A 21,057-nucleotide genomic window follows, 5' to 3' on the forward strand; every position below is an offset into this window, starting at 1 on the left:
TTTGCCGCTCAGCCTCCATGCCGACAAACGTAGCCGCCCTAAATCTTGGAAGACGCACGGGCCCTGTGTGAGTAGATCTCTCCTTAGAGGAAGGGGCCAAGGATCTTCGATCAGCAGGCTCTGTAAATCCGCGAACCAAGCCCTTCTTGGCCAGTCCGGGGCCACCAGAATGGCTTCCACTCCCTGACTTCGAACCCTTTTTAGCAACCTTGTCAGCAGTGGTATGGGTGGAAACAGGTACACCAAGGGAAACACCCATGGAATTGTCAGGGCGTCTATCGCCACTGCGCCGGGATCCCTGGTCCGCGTGCAGTACCTGGGGACCTTGTGGTTTAACCGGGATGCCATCAGATCTATCGATGGCTGGCCCCAACGGTCCACAATTGCTGCAAAAACCTGTGAATGCAGGCTCCATTCCCCGGGGTGGAGGGCGTGACGGCTCAGAAAGTCCGCCTCCCAATTGTCCACACCCGGGATAAAGATGGCCGACAGAGCCACCACGTACATTTCCGCCCAAGCCAGGATCTTGGAAGCTTCCTTCATGCAAGTCCTGCTTTTCGTGCCTCCCTGGCGATTTATGTAGGCCACAGTTGTGGCATTGTCGGACTGTATCTGGAGCGCCCGACCTTGGAGGTGGTCCTGGGCTTGTAACACTGCATAGTATACAGCTCTCAGCTCCAGGATATTGATGTGGAGTCTCGCTTCCCACCGAGTCCACTGACCTTGAAAAGTTCTGTCCATGGTCACAGCACCCCATCCCTGCAGACTCGCATCTGTCGTGAGTCGCACCCAATCCTGGATGCCAAATCTCCGACCTGCAAGCAGGTTCGACTCCTGAGTCCACCATAGAAGGGACTGCCGGGACTGATGCGACAGAGAAATCCTCTTGTACATCAGGAGATGGGAGCCCGACCATTTTGCCAACAGATCCAGTTGGAACACCCTGGTGTGAAAGCGTCCGAACTGAATGGCCTCGAAGGTGGCCACCATCCTGCCCAATAGCTGGATGCATTGGTGAACCGACACCTGAGGCTTTGCCAAAATCACCATCACCAGGGATTGTATGGCTTCCATCTTCTCCCGAGGGAGGAAAATCCTTTTCAACTCTGTGTCCAGGAACATTCCCAGAAAGAGGATACGACGCGACGGCGTCAGGGAGGACTTGGGGATATTTAGGATCCACCCATGCTCGGATAAAACCTGTCTGGTCTTTGCTATATCCTGCAGCAGGACCTGTTCCGACCTTGCTTTGATCAGCAAGTCGTCCAGGTAGGGGATAATGTTGACACCCGACCTCCTGAGCAGTACCATCATTTCTGCCATCACCTTCGTGAACACACGCGGTGCTGATGACAGGCCGAATGGCAGCGCTCTGAATTGAAAGTGCAGATCTTTCAGCGCAAACCTCAGGAAAGCCTGATGTGGACCCCAAATTGGTATGTGGAGGTAGGCGTCCTTCACATCCAGCGATGCTAAGAACTCTCCCTCCTCCAGGCTTGCTATTACTGCCCGGAGGGACTCCATCTTGAATTTGTAAACCCTTAAAAAAGGGTTTAGTGACTTTAAATTTAAAATGGGGCGTACCGAGCCGTCCGGCTTCGGCACGAGGAACAGATTGGAGTAGTAACCCCTTCCATGTTCCTCCAATGGGACAGGTGTGATAACCTGTGACGTTAGCAGGCGTTGTATTGCCTGCTGCAGGTTCACTCGATCTGCTTGTAGAGCCGGCAGACCTGATTTGAAGAACCTGTGAGGGGGAGGTTTTTCGAATTCCAACCTGTAGCCGTTGGTAATAAGATCTCTCACCCAGGAATCCAGGTGAGAGACTGACCATACTTGGCTGAAAGCCGACAGGCGACCCCCCACCTCGCAAGTGACTCCAGGGTCGGAACCCGAGTCATGCTGCCGGCTTAGAGGCGGAGGCATTAGCGGCACGATCCTGAGATCCTGTGCTGGCGGGCTTCCTGAACCTGCCACGGCCCCCTCTGGCGGCCGAGCTGGAGCCTCTCGCCCTCTGCCTGGGCCTGGAAGGCCGAAAGGACTGAGAAGCCTGAAAGGACTGGGACGTATGGCCCTGAAAGGGACGTTTTGCGTGAGTGGAAGCCGTCGGCAGAAAAGTCGACTTGCCGGCTGTAGCCTTGGATATAAGGTCGTCAAGTTCGCTACCAAATAACTTTTCTCCCTTAAAAGAAAAACTTTCCACACTACATTTGGACTCTGGATCAGCTACCCATTGTCTTAACCAGAGGGCCCTGCGGCCCGAAACCGCAAGCGAGCATTTATAGCTCCAAGCTCCTTTTGAGTGTCACACAGGATCTTTGCAGTATCCTGGATATGGCGAAGTCTCTCTCCGACCTGCGCCATTGACATATCGGCCAGCATGCCTTCCTGGATTTGAGAAGCCCATGTATAAATGGACTTAGCCATCCAACAACTGGCGAGGACAGGTCTCTGAGACGCCCCACTCGCTGTGTACATGGACTTAAGGGTAGTATCCAGTTTTTTGTCTGTACTATCCTTTAGTGTTGCTGCCCCTGGAACGGGGAGAACCACCTTTTTGGACAGTCTGGACACTGATGCATCCACAACCGGAGGCTCTTCCCACACCGCTCTAGTGGCGGGATCAAAGGGAAAGTTGGACTTAAACCTTTTAGAAAGTTGGAAACGCTTTTCAGGTAGTTTCCAAGCCTCCTTAAACGTCTCATCAAGGTCAACTTGTTCAGGATAAACAATTTGCTGTTTCCTTTGGGACCCAAAAAACGGGTCACCTTCCTGCATGTCTGCTAAGGGAAGGTCTAACACTTCTCTTATTGCTGTAATAAGAGGTTCTGGGCCTCTAAGAGATGACTGTGAATCAGGGATCAGAGCCCCGTCGTTCACGTTATCATCTGTGTCGTCACCCGCCTGCAGATCATCATCTGAATCAGGCAACATGGCGGCCGCAGCACGCTTCCGTGACTGGCCCGTGGTGGTGTTTATATTATCCACCCGTGCGGCTAGAACTGTTAAGTCCTGCTGCACCTGTTTGGTCTGCACTGTATTTGCAGCCAATTGAGTTGACACTGCCTGCAGCATGGTTTTCATGCCTGCCGCCCACTCAGGCTCTTGTGAGTCTGATTGAGGAGTACCACTGATCTGGGGTGAAACCCCTGCCCCACTCGTTTGAGTGGACATACATTCCTCACAGGTAATCTGTGAGGTGGACTTAGGCACAAACTTGCTGCTGCAAATGAGACATGTTAACTTCCTCACCATGTTGGAGGAATAAGTAACCTTTCTTCCACAAACACACCACAATCACAATGAAATAAAGATATATATAATCAATGTGCAGTGTATAGCAGCTATATATGTGTGAGCTCTATCACTGGAAGTGTGTAGCTTAACAAGCACGTGGGGGAGCGCTCAGATTACACTGAGGAGACCAGCACACCCTGTACAACCTGAACTCCTATTTAGGAGTTGGTAACACGCATAAACACAGAACAGTGTGATCAATTAAGCGATTTTAGCGCTAAATACACTTGCTGTTTTCTGCAGATTTCCTCTGTCCAACACCTCACCGCTGAGGAGTGATCTGGAGGCAGTAATGGCGCCCAGGGAGAAGCAGGAAGTAGTGTATGCGCGCTCAGAGCTCTGGCCTCGCTCCGCTGAAGCCCCGCCCCCCTGTGATGGCGCAGGGGCTTCACTGATCTTTATACTGGCGCTGGCTGTCAGTTTTAATGGCGCCCTTTACACTGAACAGCGTTTTAAGGTGGGATCTGCCCTGGTAGCCCAGGGACTGTCACCCGCAGCCAGTCTGTGACGGGGGGTCTGCGCAGCCCCTGTGCAGGGTACCGCGTCTGCCGCCGCCGCCATCTTGCCGCACGATGAGCCGGGGTACCCCACTGTGGGGACCCCGGTTTCTACTCACCACAGACGTCTTCGGACTGTGTCAGGAGTGTGCGGCATGCTGGGGGTGAGTATCACTGCAGCGCAATGCCCGTGAGTACAAACACCCTCTCAGGACAGTGGTCCTGCAGCAGGGACAGCTCAGTACCTTAAGAGGCCTGCAGCTGAACCCTCCTCAACTGACTCCCTCGAAGCAGGGATACTGTGAAGTCCAACACAGTAACCCCAAAATAATAAAAGAAAATAAACTGAAGACAAACTCTCTGGAGCTCCAGCAGTGTGCATCCTCTCCTGAGGGCACATTTTTCTAAACTGGTTCCTGGGAGGGGAATCAGAGGGGAGGAGCCAGTACACCCAGCTTCAAAGTTATAGATGTGCCTGTCTCCTGCGGATACCCTCTAATACTAAATGTCTTAAGACCATTCCCAGTATCCCATCAAGGACGTTAGTGAAAAACTATTTAAGTCCACTGTCTGTGCGGACCCTCCCACACCCGTAAAGGTGATAGACAAGCCCAGTAGGTGGTGATAAAACACCCACCTCCAATTGTGCACCATCTAATAAAATAGGCTGCGCATGCCTATGGTGCTGAACAACATGTCATATTATGCTTTTACAATTGGTCAAAACCCTCATACTGCTGCTTCTATAGGGCCCTGCAGTGATGCATTACCCGGGTTTTTGTACATATGAAAATGCATTTCAAAAGCCGCATTTTCGGCTTAGTACATCCTGCCCTTGGAATTTACTCACAACCAACTCAAACAGTTTATGGAGACAGTTTTAGGGCGAGATGTATTAAAGGGAAAATGCGGTAAAACCCCCGTTTTACCGCATTTTCCTATGTACTATAACCCGACCGCCACGTCACCGCAGTGTAGGGTATCGCCACCTTTGGGTGGCGATACCCTATAGAAGCCTATGGGCTTCTTTTCGCCGCCCGACGCCTCCGCCGAAAAACCCGCCGACCCCCCTCTCCCCCTCCCTCTCTTACCTGGTCCAGGTCCTCCTGGACCCGGAAGGTAACACCTTCCTCCCCCTAGTGACGCAGCCGGACGTCCTTCCGGCTGCAGGGGGGAGGAAGAGGCGCCGGGGACAGCTTGCATAGCTGTCCCCGGCGTGAGGGATGCAGAAGGGGGCAGAGAGGTGACGGAGACCCCCCCCCCCGCACCACATTCCAGGTATCGCGGGGGGCCTCCGTCACCGCATCGCGATGCCAGCCGCATATGTTAGTACATATGCGGCGGCATCGCGGCAGGGGGGCTGCGATGGACGGCGATGTATTTTAATACATCCCGCCCTTAGAAACATCTTGGCAAAACAAGTGCAGTTCCTCAAGATAAAACAAGTAGTATGAGTGCAACTATGGACTATACACTGCATTATAATATAGATTGTAAGCTTGCAGCAGGGCCCTCTAACACCCAAGTCTGTCTGTTACCCAGTTTGTTTTATCACTGTCTACTATTGTAAAGCGCAACAGAATCTGTTGCTCTATATAAGAAACTGTAAATAAATAAATAGGTTTGTGGTCATCTGAATTCAGCATATTTAAGTGTTCTGAAAAAACAAACAAAAAAAAAACGCCAACACATACTTCAAAGGCTTCAAGCCACTTCTGCTGTTGGATATAGCTTATAGCCAGATCAGTCTGCCTCCGGACAGTGTCCCTCTGATTCTCATCTACCATGCCGGTTTGGTACAGGAAGTCAGCGTAGCCACCCAACATCTGTTAAACAGACACAGCGGTCATTAGCAGAACGCATTTCCCTAGCTGTATACAAGTGTGGCTTGTGTTTAATCCTAATCAGTTAAAGCAATCAGAAATGTTAAAGCCTTTGTAGCCCGAACGTGATACAGCAACTAACTTATGATCTGAAACAGTCGTTAACAATGCGTTAAAACGCCTTTTGGGAACACGCATGCTTTATCAAAACAGTGTGCAAGAGGAGAAAGGAATGTCACCTCCTTTTGTAGATCAAAAGAACAGAACATGAATTAAAATGCCCTACCTCTTCAGGATCACAGAGCCCGTCTCCAATGGCAATCCCCTTGAAGTTGATTTTAACCTTAGCAGTTGGGTTGTGTGTATGGATGTAATAGCCGATTGCAGGAACATATTTCCCAGCATAAGACTGATGAAAACAAATAGATTAACAAGTGTAAAAACCAGAAGTAATTCTAGAAGTCTATTAGAGACACCACAAATTCTAAAACGCCATACACACTAGAAGATATAGTAAAATAGATTGGTCAGAAAGGGCTTTACGAGTGATCTTTTCCTTCATCTAAGTGTGTATACATCTTGTGTATGTGTGTACATGTAAGAGGTTGTGTGTACATCAAGAGGTTTATACAATGGGTGCAGTGTGTGATGCACATAGGCCCCCGGCGGGCTAAACCATACACCCTGCGTCCATAATTCATTATTTACATCTCCTAAATTCAGCGTGGGTGCTCAGAGAAAGGACTCAAAAATGGCGCAGCTATTTGCTATTAAATTGATGTCATGTTAGTATGTTTTAAGCCTTGTATAGATAAATTGGACAGAAATAAAGGGCTGGACGTAAGAACTGGCGGTATGGGGGTGAAGCGTTATAAGCGCAGTTCTGTGCACGGATACAGCTGCTCACCCACGTACACATGAGGAGAAGTTTGTCAGATGACAGGACCTCTATGTTAGATATAAAAGATAATGCGGTGGGCAATATAAGAAATGGTCAGTGACACTGACCATTCAGGTACATGCAGCTTTCGACAGCTGCAGGTGTCGTTGTCCTGCCGCGGAGACAGCTCTGTCCCTGGCTGCAGTGGATGTTGACTGCGGGCTATGGGAAAGTCTTGCACATGCTCAGATGAGGGGCTTCCGGCTTTGCTCCAATAAAGAGAATTTGCTGGAAGGGTTACACCCGCACATAACTTGTGGGTACAATTTAGACACCCCACATGTAGCAGCCAACCAGCTCCTGTCATTTCTCAAACACTGCCTGTAACATGGCAGTTGGGAGCTGATACTGGTACTTTATCGCCAACCATTTTACCTCTTCCAAGCTTAGTACATAGAGCAGCGATTTTCAACCTTTTTACCTTTACCTAAATGAGAAGATTTTAAAATTGGCAAGGCACACCATGAGATCCCCACAGGGCAAAACACATGGGCCACCCATATAAAAAAAACAATAAAACTGGTCCCCACAGTTAACAAAAATAAAATACATTGGCCCTTTGCATGAAAAGAAGAGACCAGTAAATAACAGTTAAACTGGTGGTGGCTATAAACTGGTGGTGGCTAAAAACTGGTTTGGGCATCTCTAGATCTGGAGGCACACTTGTGAACAGCTCAAGGCACACTAGTGTGGCACGGCACAGTGGTTGAAAAACACTGACAGAGGGTCAAAGTAGAAATAATAATAATAAAATAAATAATAAATGTTATTTCACTTAACAGAAGCCCTACAGGCTTCTCTGTTGGACTCTGCACACCATTAGCTTTGTAGTGGCGTTTGCATAAAGTTGTAGACATGCAACCAACAGAAGTCACAGACATCACTGCATCAAATTAAACGCTTTGAGACTCAAAAACAAATGGTCCATACACACTGGGTGACTATGCCCAGCATGTATGGACAGCGATGGGGAAAGCCGCTCAGAGCATACACACTGAGCCGCTTTCCCCCTGCCCAGCGCAGTCAGTGAGGAGAGGGCGGTTTTGCATAGCACAGCGCTATGCAAAGCCATCCTCAAAGCCACTCATCTGCTGGTAATACCAGTAAATGAACGGCTTTCCCAGCAATGACGCGGGAGTGCTTGCAGTCACCACCGGGGCATACACACTGGGCGGCTTTCAGCTAAAAGCCGCTCAAACATGCGGTTTTGAGCGACTTTCAGCTCAGTCGCCCAGTGTGTGGGCCTAAATTCTAAATCTGATTCTTAACCTGTGAGATGGAGTTCCATTAAGTGACAAATAGCTTGAAGTGGGATTCATCAGAGAAGCAAGATTCCTGCTTTGGGATTTAGGTTAGGTCTATCACTGTTAAGGTGCGTACATACATACAGATTTTTCAGTCAGATCTATCTAGTGGGAACAAAAACCTGAAGCAAATGACAATAAAAAAATTGTTCCCAAAAACTTGAAAACAGATAGTGATCAGTCAGACAAATTGTTTAAATCATTCTGATATAACAAATTTATCAAAGCATATATTTTTTTTATGTTTTCCTGCATTTGGGTGGAAATTTTTGATTGTCATATGCTCCCATACATTTCCAGGTTTTTGTTCCCACCAGATAGATCAGACAGAAAAATCTGTACATACCTTTAGTTTGCCCATTGTATTTCATCAAGAAATAAACAAAAAAACACAAATTTGAAAGATTAATGCTTCAAATTATTTTGGTAATATGATCTGCAATATGTGAGAATAGCCATTAGACTAAAAATGGATAATAAACATAGAAAAAAAAAATCAGATTTCCTAGACAACAAAAACTTTTTGGGAATGAATCTCGGAAAAACCAGAGATTAGAAAGGTTTGCTTTTATACCAAAAATAGGGAACAAAATAATGTAAAATGGGTTTCCTTAGCAGTAATCTGTTTCATAGAGCGGTACTCTAAGAGAATATACACGCCTGTACCTAAACATTTACACACCGAAAAGAATGATGTTTTCCCCTAGTTTAAACAGTATGAGAACACTTTCAGCATCAGTCACTCCATTCTATATCCTAAAATAGCTGCATGGATTTGTAAACTTCAGTTTCTCAAAGACAAACATACGTACACTATAATGGCTTACATGTAACAGACTGACTCGCTGATCCCATAGAATTGCATGAATATAGCCACAATTTGATTCGAAGGCCAAACCAGATTGTTCATGCCTTTAACCCCTTCCCGACGCAGCATGTTTTTGCCTTCCTGACAGAGGCCTTTTTTTCAAATCTGACATGTATCACTTAAGTGGGGATAACTTTTTTTTGCTTTTACTTATCCCAGTGATTTTGAGATTGTTTTCCCGTGACACATTGTACTTTAAATTAGTGGTAAATTTTGGTCGTGACACATTGTACTTTAAATTAGTGGTAAATTTTGGTCGATACAATTTTTTTTTTTTGGTGAAAAATACCAAAATGTCGTAAAAAAATGGAACATTTTGCTATTTGCAAAATGTTACATTTTCTGCTTGTGAGACAAATAATAATACCACTCAAAATAGTTAATAACTAACAAAGACCATATCTAAACTTTATTAAAAAATCATTATTTTAACCTCCTTTAATTTTTTTTGGACACTAGGGGGCAGCAGCGTCTAATTTTTACACAACACGCAGTTTAACGCTGTTTTTGGCTGTTCATGTTTGAACAGCCAATCACAGCGATCGCCCATGACGGGGGGCATAGCTGCCCCCCCTGGGCAATGAGGGAGGATGTCTGCTGTCAGGGACAGCAGACATCATCCCTCTGTCACCGCGTCTCTGGACGCGGTGGCACTTTATAAAGTCATGACGTATATATACGTCATGTGTCGGGAAGTACATCCCGGCCATGACGTATATATACGTCAAATGTCGGGAAGGGGTTAAACAAATTGCCACTTAAGATCTAGCAGTTCTAATCACCGGTAGGGTGGCCAATACCGGGATTGGCGGGATGCAGGATTTTGGCCCTAAAAAAGGCTGGGATTTGAATCACGGGATTGGAGCTTTCAATCACAGAATTCTGGGATTAGACTGCGCATATTTGCACTGAGCATGCGCTTAGATGCGGCCCAGCTACTCCTGACCCTGGCTGTGCAGCACGATGTGATGTCAGATCACACTACGCAGCCAGTCTGCCACTCCAGCCCAGCTCCTCACCACCACACAGTCAGATTCCTGCCTGCCACCACCTGGTAAGTGACACTGTGGGGCGCCTGGTTTGGGGAGACAGTGATTACAGTTTGTCGTTACATTGAAGAAACTCAATCCCGGGATTGAGGATTTTTAAATCCAGAGATTGAAAAAATGTCTCGGGATTGGCATCTCACCAGGACCAGCAACTCATAGCCTATACCTATAGACATGTAGGTGTCTTGCCTAGATTTTGGAGTGTGGTGAAAGCTTAAAGTGCCGCTATACCACTTCCTGCTTCACCTCAGTAGCAAGGCAAAGTAGCAGGGGACAGCGACAAGATCTACATTACGAAGATCTTGCCACCGAAGCGGGGGAGCGCTAACTCCCCCCTCCGGCGATGCCTCCTCCAGCTGACAGTGCGGCAGTTAACACTGACGCGCTGTCTGCTTCTCCCCGGCCGGCTGGACCGCGCATGCGCGGGATCTCGCTACTAACGCGAGATCCCCAGCGCAGCTCAGAGCCAGCAGCAGGGGCATCGCCGCCTGCAGCTATCGAAGTCGAAAGCTGCAAGCAGCGGAACGGTCAGCGATGCTGGCCGTTCATAAATCAGGCAGGAGGCAGGCGCGCAATACAAAATATTGTAGCTGTGCTATGCCTCCTGCCCCACGTAAAACACCCGCTCAGCGGGTGTCATAGATCAGGGGAAGCGCTATCCCCTGCCATAAGGCACGGGGTAGCGCATATTCCCCTGATCGTTTGTTAATAAATCTACCCCATATTTTGTATTGCGCACCTGCCTCCTGCCTAATTTATGAATGGTCAGCATTGCTGACCGCTCCGCCGCCTGCAGCTATCGACAGCGTCCCTGCTGCTGACTGAGCTGCGCTGGGGATCTCGCGTGAGTACCGAGATCCGGCGCACGCGCAGCCCAGCCGGCCGAGGAGAAGCAGACAGCGCCGCTATAATAAATCTACCCCAGAGAATCTAGCAGTACATGGTGCAAGTGACACTGGGATTATACCATGCACATGTCGGAACAAAAAAAAATAAAAAAATATGAAAAACCCCAATGTCGACCTTTTGACTGTCGATATTCCCCATGTCGACCTTCAGTCATGTCGTCCTAATGCTTGTCGACCTAGTGACTGTATCCAGTTTTGCTATGACCAGTAGCAAGGCGCAGGGTCAAATGCTTAAGCCTTTTGGCCTAGCTCTTGGGACAAGCTGCTTCTACCATGGACAGCTTTATGCTGTTTGCTCAGTAAGTAGCCCTAGGAATCTGCGTGCGTTAATCCCTGAAGGAAAAACTGCAAATATTGTTTACAATGAAATTTTGTGGGCAATGTGTCCAAAATAAAAATATACATCACATTGGCGCAGATGTATACATGTGGTAAAGTGGTAAATTGGTGGTAAAGTGGAAATTAAAAACCACGAGCCAATCAGCTGTGTTTGAAAAATGACAGTTAAGAGCTGATTAGCTGAAATGCTATCACCTTCCACATTCACTCGTTAAATACATCTGCCCCTACAGTATATATGATGGCACTACGGTCTCTGTAAAATAAGTAAAAAGCATTATTAGACATCCATGTGAGCAGAGCCGCAATATTTTAAAAAAAATATTACACACACACACACTAGGTACTTAGTCATAGGTTTAAAGAGTCAGCTCACTACATGCATGGAAAACCTGATCATCATTCAAGCGGTTCATTCTTACAAGGGCTCTGGCCAGTGAGAGGTAAACATTAATTTCCTCGGCTTGCCTCCTTTCCACAAAGCACAACGACTGCTTTCAATTTTGGTAAGCAGAGTCAAATGTGTCTGGCAGACCCATCTCGAGGCATGAAAAACAATCAAAACAAAGAGTGCACAAGCTGTTTTCTATAGAAGTAATTGTTTGAGCCAGTTTTGTGCTGGAGGGATCTGCATTCTATTCTAAACAAACCAATAAAAAAAAAAAAAAAAAAAAAAAAAAGGAGAAGAAAAAAAGGCTAGTCTGGATAAAATGAGGTCTAGATCAGGATTGGAGGTCACACAACATTATGTGAGCATTGTGTGGTGTACCCCAGTCAGAATAATGGTGAGGTAGCAACACCGACAAATCTTTCTAGGGCGGATATTATGAATCCTGCTAAAAAGGCGACTCACAAATGCTATTTGGAATGTTGTGTGCGGAGGATGCAGATAACCAATCGGATCACTTCGGCCCAGATGTTATTTTGTTTAGTGGTTAGATGGTCTGGCACTGGAATATAGGATTGGGATTAAAACCTTCCATCTACTCAAGTCCTAAGCATTCCAGACCCACTAACATCAGGTTTATTGCCTGTAGCCTGCACATTTATGCTACAGGTCCAATCTGGAATTGCATGAAGCATATATAATATAGGGGAGATGAGAATGGGGTTGCAAGGTTGGATGCACACCTTAAGTTTGGATTATTGTTAAATGTCTATTTAGTTAATATTTAACTTTTAATAAATTCTCTTTTAAAAGAAAAAAAAGAATGTATTTGGTCCCTTTTGAATTTCTTTATTTAACGAGACAAAAAGGGAGGGGGGGGGGGAAAGGTCATAAAGGTGAAATAAGGAGTTAAAATCACAAACCCAGACTACATGTAACAGGAATATGTGCTCAGAAAAGATTAAGAATAAATGTGGAGTAGTATTTAAAAATTTGGAGCCTGTTTTCTGCCACACAGTGTATAGGCCCACACACACTGGGCGATTTTGAGCTGAAAGTTGCTCAAACTTGGTGTTTTGAGCAGCTTTCAGCTCAAAGCCGCCCGGCGTGTACGGCCCGGCGATGAACGGTTATGCGCGCTCCCGCATAAATCGCCAGGAAAGCCGCTCATCTGCTGGTATTACTAGCAGATGATCGGCTTTGTGGACGGCTTTGTATAGCGATGCGTAATGCAAAGCCATCCGCCCCCCGCTGACAGTGCCAGGCTTTCCCCCCAGCGCTGTCCATACACGCTGGGGCAAAAAAATCGCCCAGTGTGTATGGACTTTAAGACTGGAGGTTTAGTACTGGTAACTGGGTACTTATGTAATATCTGGACTAACGTTTTTCTTATGAGACCGCGTCCCCTCGCGGGGCTCGCTGCGCTCACAACGCTTCGGGCACGGTGGCTCGCCACACTATATAAAATCAACTCCATGCGTAGTTGGATAGTAGGGGTATGAAAAAATGGGGTGCATTTAACATGGGAGTCCAGATAATACATAAGTACCGGTAACTTTAATGAGAGTCTTGCTACATTGCAATTTAATTATTCTTCTCAGCCTTCTTTGGCATTAAGCCCAGACCAGTCTCTCCAAGGGAATGTGTGTTAGTAACAATGGTGTCTTACCTTGAAACACAAGATAGAACAAAAAGTTGTAACAGTATAGATCTCATCTTTTTGAAGTGTATAAATGGAGACACTTGTGTCCAAGTTTATGATATATACTATATACAGTATTACTGAGTTTTAGGAGTGCTGGATTCTTGATCTCAACAATGTAATTTTAAATGAGGTATAGGGTGATATAGGTTATTGTTGTTATTAATTCATTTATTGGATCAACCTTTATTGGAGTAACCTTTTATTTTATTTATAACATGCGTTTTTTAGGGTGTACGTGTATCCACCACAAGGACTTTTTACGTGTCATTTAGTTTCACATTGGTTATGAGTGTTGGTTTTGTCTCAATGTGTGTATATGCAAGCACAGTTTCATGGTAGGGATGGCCATCGTTGCCATTGCCATCGATAGCAATTCTGCAACTGGCCATCAATAATGCTAAACTATGCAATGGATGACCATCGATATTTTTACATATGTCATCCATTGTGTTTAATTGATTGGCCTGTGGGCCAATCAAAACATGGGGGCGGGGCTTTGTGGGTGTTGGGGGCAGAGCTATGCTCTGTGTCCCAGCACTTTGAACAAAAAATATAAAGCAAAACATCGTTTTGCTGTTCCATCGATGGAGGGAAACCATCTGGTTCTCTATCGATGGCAAAAGTATTAGAGATCGGCCATGAACCATCAATGATTTCGAATCATCGGCCATGAACCATCAATGATTTTGAATCATCAATAGTCATCCCTATTACATGGTAGGTATCAATGTTCTCCCACTATATTCCTATATGTTTTTAATTGGCCTGGTTTTATATGGGCTAGTAGCTATGTTTTTCACCTCTATATGTGCATAGCCCACCTTATTTTGTATGCGCTAATAGCTGTAGAGTGGCTGCTATGCATACAAATATCAGTTCCTGCCTGGACTGGCAGTTCACTTTATAGGGTCTGCTATTGCATGGGTTAATGGTTATATCTTGCAGCCTCATTAATATCTGGCCATTTTTAATAGGTATGGGCTGATATTGGTTTAATTTTCCAACATATGTTAAGGCTGCAGCCTAAGCCTGCAGTCAGCTGCAACAGGTCTCCTAACACATCCTCTAATTTTTTGGTATATGTATTAACAAAACATTTCTATGCTAGTGCTGGCATCTACACAAGCTCTGAATGAATCAGACATGTGTTAAGTAGGTGAATTACATAACAAGGATTTTTTTAATTGCATGGAGACAAACTGCAAAACCACAACATGAAAAGGATGCTCCTACTGCAGCGTGAAAATGGTATTCTGTATTGTGCTACCAGCAGATGGCACAATAGAAATTCAATAATATCAGCCTCAGGAGAGATAGCAGGGTTTCAGTTTGTAACAACCAAAAGGTAGGCAAAGCCCAGCATATCTTTCAAGCTGAATGTCACTGGACATCTAAGAAACATCAGAAAAGATTCATGCATAGGGATGACTGGCAAATGGAATGCAGAGAGATTTTAAACAGGGGTCCAGTAAGTACTTTCTCCCTGCCCCCCGCCCCTAACTTGCATCCTAACTCACACCTCCCTTCATAGGGACTGACTTACTCTCCCCGCAGCCTAAACCAGAACTTCCCCTCCCCACCCCCCTAGTACCTAAACACTCGCCACCGCAGCCCAACACTAACCCACTCAGACATACTTACAACTGGTATGCAGTCAGTGTTCCAGCAGTTGCTATCTCTAAAGGCCCCCATACACTATGCGATTTTGGGCTGATTTTGGCACTTTGGGCCTATAACTGGGTGAAATAGGCTCAAAATCGCAGGTGTGTGACATCTGATCCGATGCGCGGTCCTGTGCACATCGGACCGGATCAGGAAGGTCGGACGGTCAGCACTTAAGATCACATCCGACCTCCCTGCATATATGCCTGACCGGGGGAGCAGTGGGGTGGCGGTCATCATCTGCAGGCCCCTGGGGCGTACAGCGGGCATTGAGTCCTGACCTGGCCAGGCGGTGAACGCAGATATCAGCGGGACGGGCAGTGCAGTGGTGGGCACTCGATTTTTAAAATAACCTGTCAAATGACTGGCCGTTCACTGAGAGCTCTCAGCCAGAGAACGGCCAGTCATTTGACAGGTTATTTTAAAAATCTAATGCCCGCCACTGCACTGCCCGTCCCGCTGATATCTGCGTTCACCGCACGGCCAGGTCAGGACTCGCCACCCGCTTGTGAAAGCACTAGCTTCACGCCCTGGCGTCCCGCAGATGATGATGACCGCTCACCCCCTGCAGCTCCCCGTTACATGCGATAAAATCACATGTAAAAAATGGCCCATCAAGTGCCAAATTGTATGTAAGCCTCCAGGGGAGCTGCCGGGCAGCTCACAGGAGAATTGGGTCTGACTTATCCTAAGGACAAGTCGACCTAATGTATGGTTTCACAACCAAATACCAGCACTGTGACAAACTGAAATATTGTATAAATCTCTGAAAACGACGACAACGTTTTCAGAGATTTATACAATATTTCAGTTAGTCAGTGCTGGTATTTATGGTTGTAAAACTGGTTTTCTCTTTATAGATTTTGTGGGGGGCTCAAGCCAAACAGTACCGCTTCAAACAAGATCTTCTTGTGACGACGACGACCACCACCACCACCACCTTTTGACCATGTTTGCATGCTCATACACTACTTTGATGCTGCCACGTGATTGGCCGAATAGGTATTTGTTTTAACATAAAGGGCTTCACTAATAAAGTGGTCACTGACTGACTGCATACCAATAGTATCAAGCACAAAAATGTATAGACAGAAACAAATAAAAAGTTAGAAACAATCATTAAAAGATGCATAAAGCAAAGCATAGCGCAATAGGACATCATAGAGCAACTCTGCCAGAGAGGTTTCTGCAGTGCATAAATTAGCCCGCAGGCACAATAGATGCATACATGCCACCCAACTGTTCCCTATATACACACACACACACAGTAATTTTGACCCAAATGGACCTTTACACATAGTTAAAGGGCCCACGTTGATAAGGAAATGCGGGTTTATTTTAATATATTTTGACAAACGTTCATTTCTTTTTGCAGGGCATAGTGATAAGTAATCATAATTATTGGGACAGAAATAATAAATATGCCCCATGACAATGAGATAAAGATGGCTTACAGTTTAGATCTGTATTGTAACAGGTTATACTTTTTTCTGTTCAGAAAGAACTATACAAAATTATATTATATTATTATTAAGTTCTACTTACTTCTCCAGTAGCATAAAACTCATTCTGCTGATATTCAGGGAATATCTGATAAAACTGCGTCAAAGCGCTGCAATGAGAGATAAAAATGGAAAATGACATATACAGACAACTTTATTCACTGTTCCGGAGCTATATAGACACCGCCAGGGTCCCACCATAGGATTCTGGCCATTTGTGTAATACAGATGTTCCACAAATGTGTGACCTGGGTGCCCCAAAGAAACTCTGCTTGCAGGGCCTGATGCAAGGTTAGAAATGACAGCCAGATATTTAGCATCACATTGTAACATTTTACTAATCTAACACAGATGAGGTCATCTGGACCCGGATTGGTGGGCCCATATTTTTTGGCTAAAAGTAGAACAAGCCCTCTGGTTACATTACAGAGTTTATTATAATTATTTAGATTAGCAACGCTTGGTACTATAGAATGTGCCACACACATTTCACAGTCCTAGGTGCCTTCTGTTGGAAGGAAATTAACAAAAAAAAACACATCAAAAGCATTAAAATGGCAACTTGCTTTATACTTTCTAACAATACATTTTTATTTAGCAATATATGGATTTTTCTTTTTATAAGGCACTCAAAAAAATATGAGTCTGTATGTTCACAATCAGTTACAGTATGTGTTACAAGTCACGCAGAGGACAGCTGATCTCTCATATAAAAGCCATTTGGAGAGACCCCACTGTTGTGCAGAACGCCATCATTTTAAGTATTTACCTGTACAGATCTCTCCCTACGTCCTCTTGATTTGCGGCATAGCCTTTGGCATCTCTTGTAAAGCTGAACCCTGTTCCTACCTAAAAACAAAAATATAATGGTTTAGGTAAAAGGATCTATGTGCTATTGCGTATGGTAAGTGCTGATAGATAAGTGCTGGTGTAAGACAAACTAGTTGTTTTCCAATGTTTTGGGAGCACATGGTCAATTGTCATTTGCTTCCATACATTACCAGATTTTCATTCCAACTAGAAACATTGGACAGAATCTTTTAGTGTGTATTCAGCTTACTACATGCACAGAAATTATATACATGTATTTGCTCCTCTCAGATGGAAATATGGTTTGTTCCAGAGACGAGTTACTTGCTTTATGTTCAAATAGAAATTAAATTGGGTACACATTAACTAGTGTGTGCCTGCATGGTATCACCAATGACGGGACCAGACATCAGCAAGACCATACACACTTGATCATACCTCCCAACTTTGATGAGGCAGGAGGAGGGCCACTCACGCGCGCCGGAGTTGCATCAGAAATATTGGGGGCGTGGCCTATCCCGTTTTCGCCATTGTGGGGCATGAATAGACGGGCGACTGGGGGGGCCTCCCAACTGCACCCCACAGCGGGACACTGCCGGTTCTGGGCAGGATGCAGGAACATACCCAGAAAAACGGGTTGTTCCTGCGGAAAGCGGAACAGTCAGGAGGTATGACTTGATGCCGGCAGCATGGCCCTCGCAAGCGATATCCTCCAACTGAGCAGCATGCAGTGGCTATGAGTATGTTGATGATGCACGGGACCGCACATCATCCGCAACATAGGATGTACACACTGGGTGATTTGAATATTCGGAATATGCAAAATTATTTTTACATTATCTAATGAGTTCCCAGCTTTAGGCTCTGTTACCTTCAACAGGATATGTAAATATCATGTGCACTTATGGAAGTACTGTAGTTTTGTATACCCTCGGTACAATGTTATATTTAAAAAAGAAAGAAACTTACTGGATTATCAATGTACAACATTGAATATTTGTTTGTCCAAGAGAAGTCCCGATGAACCACTATAAAAAAACAAAAAAACCCACAATATTACTTCATGACCGATGTTCCTGCTGTACAAACATTCTGTTGTGTTTGGATAAAGTGATTTACTCCCACATTACTCATATAGTTAGTGCTTTGAACATTTGCACATGCTTGGCATAACTAGAGATGACAGGACCTCTACTTAATTTGCATTTAAAACCTGTTTATCAGGAGTGCTATTAAAAGATAAAAAATTTATTTTTTTGGACAGATCTTGTTAATTTAAATACATTTTCAATACATGCAAGGGTGGAGAGCTGTCCTCGCAATGTCATGGAAGCTCTGACAACAAGCACCTCATCTCACCATGGATGATGGGGGATGTCAGATACTACTGTAGAGCTTAACACACACTGGAGCCATGGGGATTTATTAAGTCATCGGAACAAATACATCAGCAGGGATTGCCTGAGCATGCCGGCACAATGTTAATGATCGGAATGGAAGGAATGATCGAACACTGTTCTGACTCTCATAAGCATGCATTAGGTCCTTAGCAATGTTGCTTGAATTTTATGTGCAACACATTAAGTCTGGACATCAAATGCAACCGTGGGAGCTCGCATATCACTTGAACAGTGAAGAACGTTACCACGTTGAATCAAGCGCTATATAAAAGTGTTGTCAAGCGGCTAACTGAAGGGAAGGTCAGTTCCCAATGAAAAAGAAAACCCAAGGAGTAGCGCTATAGAAAATCAATATGCCATTGGCATAGATTTGAATATATGGTGTCAAAATGGTGAACTGACGCGTTTCGTTGTTCTCCAGGCAACATTATCAAAAGATGTAGCACTGGATACTCAGGTATGGGTATTTATACCCCCAGAACAGGAAGAGCATGCAAACAATTAGCCAATTGATCCAAATGATTAATGACTTTAGATCTAAAAATCATTCAGACCATAAAAATGTTAATATTCTTAATTTTCTGGAATTCTGCATTGAAATAAAAGCTATACCTTTCTCCTCAATCTGTTTGTTCCCACAATTGTACATTATGTGTTTCAATAGTGCATCTCTGTCCTTATGCGTAACTTCAGCGAAAGCTCTATTGACTAATCTGGTTTTCCCCCTCTCTCAAAAAGACTCATTTTACCTTGTGGTTTAAAAGTGTCAAGAACAGTGCAATACTTTTTGTCTGAATGATTTTTATGGTCTCCAAAGGAATGACTTTGGAGACTGTCCTAGTGAACACTACACGTGGAGATGCATATGATTGCCTGAATCCATAGGAATTTTCTTGTTGTTATAGAATTATCACAAGGTTTGACTCATTTACTATCGGCACAGAGTTTTTTTTAAACCTCTGATATACGAAGTTTGACCATTTGAGGGTCCCCCCCTAGTGAATACCAGTTTACCATGTGCCTAATTCCAAGGTTACTTTTATGACAATATGTTGTAACTTATTGGGTTATCAACCAAGTATATAGCCCTGATGAAGTCTGAGACGAAACGCTTTGGGTACTTGTACAACGGTCTACCAAATGTGAAGAACCATTGGAATCTTGGAGTGTAACAAACACACTTTTTATAGACTTTTAATAAATGTATTCAAGTGTTATTTTACTTGTGTATTTTTGGAACAAACTTATATAAAAGTCACTGGATTGTGACCATTGTATTGGCGCCTGTCCTACATTGTGGTATATTTTTTCTGGTTTGATTCCTCCCAACAAGGAATCTGTGGGATAAGAGACAGTCTTAATAATGGAGTAATAAGATTAGCGCAATATTGGGATATTGTTTGATATTGTATACCTTTCTCTCTTTGTGGGGGTATGGTGTGTCCCATAGGGGTAATTTGTCCCCCTGACCAGAGACACCACTGCCCAATTTGTGCTAACCCCCTACCTTCTCGCCACCCCTGGTCATGAGGGTAAGAAAAAGAAGATGATCTGTCTTTGCAGGTTACTAGGTTTGAGTTTTCTGCCCTCCCTAAAAACAGAGTGCCAATATTAGCCACCATACATTTCAACGCGGTCTCCTGGAGGAGTATTATGGCATAAGTGTGTCAACATGCCCTCTGGCATTTGTCCTTTTACTAGCAAAGTATGAAATGACTCCACTCCTCTATTTTGCCGCACACCCATGCATGGAATAATCACTACTGTCTACAAGACAAGACTGTCTATTGTACTGTTCATATGGCAGAAAAGGAGGAGCATCAGTCATTACTTACATGTCAGGTTCTTCTGAACTATGTAAGGCCCGTGCTCCACAAAGAGGCCAAACATGGACGTCCCTCCTGGTCCTCCCTGTAGCCAAAGTAATACTGGAGCTGTCTCTGGCCTGAGCTGCAGAGATCATAGAAGAAGAGAACAGGACAGGGTATCATTTATAAAAGAGAACCATGAATCAATCACACATTCCCAACCCAATTTAGTGAATATCCTCCATAATAACCAAAAAAGTAAGATATGCAAAATAGATATAATATCATGTAAAACATATCTAATCTTGGCGATTTCCCTGAATGCCAGGGATACTCGCTAAAATAGTGGGGGGGGGGGGGGAAATCGAGGTCGGACCGGCATGGGGGGATCCGACCTCCCACTCAGGTCCGATGTGCACAGGACCGTGCATCGGACCTGAAGGGATATCACACTCACCCAATTTGGGAAGATTTCTCAACCAGTTCCATCGGGAACAGGTGAAATTGTCCTAAATCGGGGTAGTGTATGGGGGAGCCTTAAACAACAGTACCCTATAAAAGCAGCATGCTCTGGGTAAGTGTCAAGCTTTTTTTTGTTATTGGATCGTTCTTAAAAAATTTCCACATTGTGAATACTGTGACAGCAAAATGATAATAGGTGGTTTTCTGGCATTTTAGTCTTTAGTAAAATTTGAGGTACTCTAGACTGGAAAAAGTCACACAAAAAAAACCTGGCACACTCACACGGTGTTCATGT

The 21,057-nt window shown here is 44.9% G+C and overlaps 1 protein-coding gene across 1 annotated transcript in view; it reads right to left on the reverse strand.

Moving 5' to 3' along the window:
• The window catches only part of CPVL (carboxypeptidase vitellogenic like), an 84,167-nt gene that overhangs the window by 46,265 nt on the left and 16,845 nt on the right, over positions 1 to 21,057 (reverse strand). The window contains exons 4-9 of the mRNA XM_083188956.1: positions 20,328 to 20,442; positions 18,062 to 18,120; positions 17,052 to 17,131; positions 16,326 to 16,392; positions 5,904 to 6,026; positions 5,489 to 5,620 (exon numbers count right to left, since the gene is read on the reverse strand). Of these exons, the coding sequence (XP_083045082.1) occupies positions 5,489 to 5,620; positions 5,904 to 6,026; positions 16,326 to 16,392; positions 17,052 to 17,131; positions 18,062 to 18,120; positions 20,328 to 20,442 (576 nt within the window). The remainder of the gene's footprint in view (positions 1 to 5,488; positions 5,621 to 5,903; positions 6,027 to 16,325; positions 16,393 to 17,051; positions 17,132 to 18,061; positions 18,121 to 20,327; positions 20,443 to 21,057) is intronic.

This window comes from Crinia signifera, chromosome 5 (genome assembly GCF_055691185.1).
Source record: "Crinia signifera chromosome 5, ASM5569118v1, whole genome shotgun sequence".
In the NCBI taxonomy this organism is placed as follows: Eukaryota; Metazoa; Chordata; class Amphibia; order Anura; family Myobatrachidae; genus Crinia; species Crinia signifera.